This window comes from Triturus cristatus, chromosome 4_1 (assembly GCF_964204655.1).
Source record: "Triturus cristatus chromosome 4_1, aTriCri1.1, whole genome shotgun sequence".
Taxonomy (NCBI): domain Eukaryota; kingdom Metazoa; phylum Chordata; class Amphibia; order Caudata; family Salamandridae; genus Triturus; species Triturus cristatus.
This window is the reverse complement of record NC_140585.1, coordinates 1,191,750,025-1,191,756,024: the sequence shown is the minus strand read 5'-3', so window position 1 is coordinate 1,191,756,024 and position 6,000 is coordinate 1,191,750,025. Positions and strand designations below refer to the sequence as shown.

The 6,000-nt window shown below is 44.2% G+C and overlaps 1 protein-coding gene across 3 annotated transcripts in view; it reads left to right on the top strand.

Moving 5' to 3' along the window:
* The first annotated feature begins 1,561 nt into the window (after positions 1 to 1,561).
* Positions 1,562 to 6,000, top strand: part of TRIR (telomerase RNA component interacting RNase) — a 76,501-nt gene continuing 72,062 nt past the window's right edge. Inside the window, exon 1 of one of the 3 annotated variants that reach the window (XM_085654464.1) lies at positions 1,562 to 2,116. In XM_085654464.1, coding sequence (XP_085510590.1) covers positions 1,619 to 2,116 — 498 coding nt within the window. In that variant the 5' untranslated portion in view covers positions 1,562 to 1,618. The remainder of the gene's footprint in view (positions 2,117 to 6,000) is intronic. The other 2 variants (XM_085654465.1, XM_085654463.1) reach the window with 2 other exon arrangements.

The window sequence follows — 6,000 nt, the reverse complement described above, 5'->3', positions numbered from 1 at the left end:
GAAAAACAATCCAAATAAAGGTGTGAGTGTGGATGCTCCAGCGTCTTAAGGCATGTAGGAAAAATCTCAGATCGTCAACAATTTGTAACACGCATTAGCAAAGCCAATAGGATTGGATAGTTTTGGGCATTTGTTCTTTGCTGTATGATGCCTGGATACATGAGCAAAAAAAATCACAGTCATTCAAATAATGGCTATTGTTTTGATGTAATCCCTAGAAAGGGTGACTTGAAGAAGAGGTTGAAGTGGACCGGGTCAGTGCCCCTACTTTTGGATTTATGAACAACCATTCCCCTACTTTTTGTAAAAAGTCAACTGCGCCGGTACTGTTCATTCCGATAGTTTAAATGCTGCAGCTGAAAGGTCATTAAGTGAGACTGAAGCCGGCAGACAGCCAAACAAGCATTCCTGCCAGAGTGCCTGCTTGTTTGAAAGAAATGCAAACGTGGTTTACAAATTATTATTATTTTTTTAATCTTATTGACATTTTCTGAACGTGGTTTATAAATTAATCTGCAAATGTAAAGGAGCCGGTATTGGCTTTAATTAATCGAATCACTGGAAGCTTTCTGAAGACAAAGAAATTTTGGGGGAGTGGTAGTGCAATGAGTTAACAACTGAGCAGTGAACTGCTTGCTTTTAATTGTAATGATATAGTGTTTACTATGCCTATTGAAGGGAGAGTTACATTTTGGGGATTTTGTAGCAGCCTATCTTATACTATGTGTAATGCAAGTTTAAAATAATGACTTACATAAGCACTGTTGCTTTCTGTCACAGGCTGTGACCTCGAACCAAAATACACAGGTCACTATTCTCCACCACACCGACCAAGATTTAATTATGTAGCTCTCTGGTAACACACAAACCTCTGTAGTGCATTAACTAATAGAGGTTACACAATGTACTATAGTGCATTTCCTACTGAGTAACAAGGTTTTTATTAATTTTTCATTTAAGCTGTGCGTTATAGCTACCTGAAAGACCAAAAAAACGTACATAATATTTTTATGAGCCACACCTTTGACCGCGCCCAATTGACTGCAGAATCTTGGTTCCCATGCATTTTTTAATGCACTTCGACCGCTGACTTGCAATATCACACATTTAAGAATGTCACATCATGTATCGACATCGTGACTGTAGAAATGTCACACGTTAGCAATCAGAAAACTTGGCCGCTAAGAGAAAGAAAGCGAACGGGTGGGTTAGAATACCAATATGTAGCAACTTCTGGAGACACACACAAAAATCGCTCTGGATTTTACACATTTTGCTGGACAAATCTCGGAGGGAAGAACTCCTTAGTTTAGACACATCAATCTACCCATGACTGAAGTTTAGTGACCAAGTTGTCTTATAGCAGCTCCCTGGAGTGTGCCTCTACTAATCATCTTTTTGGTCCAATCTCGCACCCGACGCCCCATGTTCCTCATAACGTCGTAAAAAACATAGGCCCAATTTTAAGATGGCCGACGCTGATTACTACCTACAAGGCTACTCTCCCGCATGACTGCTAGTTTCAAGATGGCAGCCCCAAAACTTCCCCGTCCACAACTCCCGGCAGCCCTCACGCTCATCTCTTCCCCTCCCGTCCTTCTACGAGTCCGTTGCCAAGATGGCGGCAAAGCGGAGTCGGTGGGAAGATTCCGGAAGGTTCTGTGGCCCGGAGGAAACCGAGAGCTCACCTGAGGACTCTGAATCTCGCCAGACTTCGAAGAAAGAAAATAACCCCAGTGGCGAGCCTAGCCCTGGGGACAGTAGCAGCTCTGGTGGAGAGAGCAGCCCTGAGAGGGACAGCAGCCCCGAGCGTGGGAGCAGCACCGAGCATAGCGATGGCGGGGAGCAGAGCTCCGACGACGATGAGAGCCAAGACGGAGGGGTGCACCCAGACGAGGAGGAAGGTGGTGCCTCTAAAGCCACCGATGAGGGGCGCGGGTCGCCCAAGGCATCAGAAGAAGGGCCCGCGGGGGGACCTGGGGTGAACATCTTTGCCAATGACGGAAGCTTCCTGGAGCTCTTCAAGCGAAAGATGGAGGCGGCGCAGAATGCTCCGGCTGCAACCTCTGCCCCCACAGAGGAGCAGGAGAAGAAGAGACCCACCGCTTTCAGCTTTGTAAGGAATCCCTGGGCTGAGGGGATAGTGGTGGCGGAGGGTGGGACCTGAGTGGAATGGTGGTAAGGACTGAGATGTAGTTGGAAGGTGCGCGTAAGTTTGTCAAAGGCGCATGAAAAGTGACTGTTTGGAAATAAGGGATTGGTAATGGGCTGTAGATTATGGACACGATAGACCAATTCAAGGGACGAGGTTAATGGGTTGGGTGGGGACTAGCATAGAACAGTTATGACACGGAGGAGTAATGTTTAATCTATGCGCAAGTATTCATGTGCTTGGGGATAATCTTCATCGTATCTCTGGTGTCAACTGCTTTATAACGTCTTCGTGTGTGGCGTTACTGCCAAACGCAGGTGCAGATAATGCCCACAGCAGTGGTCCTCCCAGCCTATTCCGTGGTAAAGAAAAGTGTTAACAATGTCCATCTGCATTACAGTAATCAGTTTACTGACGGCGCTGAATATGTATGTGATGGCCCCTGTAATCGAGGGATTTAAGCTTGTCAAATATATGCAGCTTCACTTTACGAAGATTATGAATTCTAAACCCCGTGCGAAAAAGCAAACTGCAAGGAACCGCGCATTGTCAAGGATCTCGGAAACCATTCCATCGCAAATTACTCATGGTGTCTTTTTTTCGCTTTAGGAAGTAATTCCAGTCGTCTTTTAAAGGTGCATTTGAAGCCGCCTCCACTAGAATTGCCCCAGGTCATTGTCATCAGACTATACGAGAAAATAATTGTAGTTTTTATGGCTTAGATACAAGAATCCCCTTCCTGGTCTTGAATCGTATCCCGCCCTTGTTCGTACTGCACTGTGTTGTTCTCCAGTTAAGTTCACGTTGTAAAAGTCATTTGCATACTGAAGCCGGGGGAGATCCTTTAAGTTTCAGATCCGAATACGCTTTATTCGAATGGCCAAACAACCGAGGGACTTTCTCAGACTCCATCTAGGCATGTTACAAGGTGGACCTAGACAAACAAAAACCCGGTCCAAGGAGTGTTCAAGGCATAATCATAGGACCCGGGGGGGGAAAAAAAAAAAACCCCGGACACTATCGCCATTCGATCAGCAAGTTCCAAAAAATTAAATTGTATTTACTGCATGATCTATTAAGGTCCGCCTTAGATGTTTCGTATAAAGATGAGAGCCACCCAGAATGTAATGGGGCTGTTTTTTCCGTCCAGTGGATACAAATTTGCCTTCTAGCCAATAGAATTGCGTAGAAGAGAAAGGACCTCGCCTTGCCAGTGATGTTATCATCCAAACCAAAGATGACAAGTGGTAAGGTTATTGACAAGGATACATTTAAGATGGAATTTAGGGTGTTCTTCACTTCTTCCCAAAAGCCAGCGATGGCTGGGCAGTCCAAGAACATGTGGACATCACAGGCCTCACTGTAGTTACATTTGTTGCACTTTTTGTCTGGGAGAAATTTGGAGAGTCTCAACGGTGTTATATATGCACGATGAACTGAGAATATGTGGTTTAGTTTTAGCCATGATGGTTTCACAATTTTATGGAGGAGACCAAAGGATTTTAGCCAAAGCTCTTCACAGTGTAGGCCAGTCGCCCCCCCCCCCCCCCCCAATAGCTGGTCTGGAGAAGGAACTCTCCATCACTTTCCTCCATCAACTGCCAATACCATATGGCTATTTCTTTCCCTCCTGAGGGAAGATCCACTAACCGTTGCTCTAAAATGCTGGCCTTCCCTAGATAGGGGTCTATACGTCTTTGGGATCTAGCCCAACTTTCCAGTTGGATGAATTTGAATCTGGAAAGTCCGGGCCCAACACATTCGTATAGTTGGTTCCAAGCTATAAATGACCCTTCCTTAAATAGCTGACCCCATCTCCTGATACCAGCTTGTTGTATTGTGGAGGACAGACTATCATTCAAACTTTGTGGGAGACCCGGCGAGTCCCAAATTGGGGAGAGATCAGAGTAATAAGACAACCCTATTCTCTTCCTAATACTGAACCAGGTTTTGGTCCATGAGTATAACATTTTTAGTTTAATTTTTTTGAAAAATTTCTGACTCCCAAATTTGAATAGAAACCCCTCTGCTGATAGATTCACCCCCATTAGCATTGCTTTGTATATTGACCCAGATGGAAGGTTGGATGGCATTTTTAAAAAGCATCCTGGAGTGTGACAGCAGGAATGCCCAGGCATAGTACAATAGATCTGGCAAGGCGAGCCCACCCTTCTTCTCCTTAACTTCTTCCAAGCTATTCTAATAGGTTTATAGTTCCATATAAAGGAATTTATTTGTTGTTGACATTTTTCAATTAGTTTGGGATCAAATGCCAAGGGGATTGCGTTAAAAATAAACGTAAACTTAGGAAGAATAGACATCTTTACCAGGTTTACCCTACCCGTTATGGAAAGTGACAGGTGAGTCCAAGATTTTAAAAGTTTTTTAGTCTCGATGTATATTCTATTCAAAATGGCCTGCGTGAGAGAGGTAGACGAGATTGCATCTTACAGTATCTGAAAGACTCTCAGGCGCAGGTCATAGTTCTTCAGGAGACACATCTTCTTAAAACCGAGGCTACAGCTCTGCTAAAAAAACATAAGTGGGTCGATAAATTTTGTTCAGCGGATCATAATGCCAACATTAGGGGGGTTATATTCATTTTTAAAAAATCTGCCAAAGCTCAAATTTTGGACTGCAAAGAAGACCATTCAGGGAGATGGCTATTAGTAAGAGTCTCGTTAGATGCTCAGATCTATACTTTAGTTGGCTATTATGGCCCCAACTCCGATGATCCATCCTATCTGGATGCGATCAGGAATCATTTGGTACTAGTTCAAGATCCAGTGATTTGGATGGGGGACTTCAACATCGTCCTCAATCCCAGGCTGGACAAATCTGTGAAATCTAGATTTTGTAGCTCTGTTAAATCCAGGCACACCCTTATAACAACCATGACACAACTTGGTTTGGCGGATGTCTGGAGAGAGAGAGCGGGTAACAAGTTAGGGGTGTCCCTTCGGAACAGCCGCTTTAAACATAAATCCAGAATTGATTACGCGCTTTTTAGCTATCGCCTAAAGGACACTCTTTATTTGATAGACTATCTTCCCTCGCACCTGTCAGACCACTCTGCACTGGCATTTTCTTTAAAACGGGGAAACTCTAATAAATACTCATCCTGGTCATTCGACCGGACTCTCCTGCTCGAAGATGAAGAGGTCCATTTTTTAGCAGATGAGTCCTCAATCTTTTTCAATATTAATAGGGACTCGGTAGGCTCCACCGTTGTCTGGGAGACATTTAAGGCCTTTTTAAGAGGTCAGATAACCAACAGAGCCTCTTTTAGGCGGAAGACATATATAGAGAAGGTTGCTAGCATTGAACAAGAGATGAAACTCCTAGTGTTAAGGACTGACTCTCCCTCAGGAACATCGCAGGAGCAAGAAAAATTGGCCGAACTAAAATCACAACTCACTAATATCTTACAGGAGAGAGTAAATAAAAGATGGGAAGCTTCTAAGACTTCCCAATTTGAATTTGGTGAAGCCGCAGGGAAAGTGCTAGCTTGGAAAATAAAAGCTGAACAAGCTCTTAAATTCATTAAAGAAATTAAGATAGAAGGCGAGGCAGTGACAAGATCCACCCAAATAGACATAGGGAGAGCCTTCTTTGAATTCTTCGAGGAAATATATAAGGAGGTCCTTCCCAATGACCAGCAAGCAAGAGACAGTTGGCTGGGAGCTATTACCCTCCCATCCCTCTCGACAACACAAAGTATGGCCTTGGAGTCCGAGATTACAGAGGCTGAGGTGATTAAAGCCATTCGACAACAAAAAAAAGGGAAAGTGGCTGGCCCGGACGGGCTGCCAGGGGAGATCTACAGATCTCTGGTAGATGTTATAGCC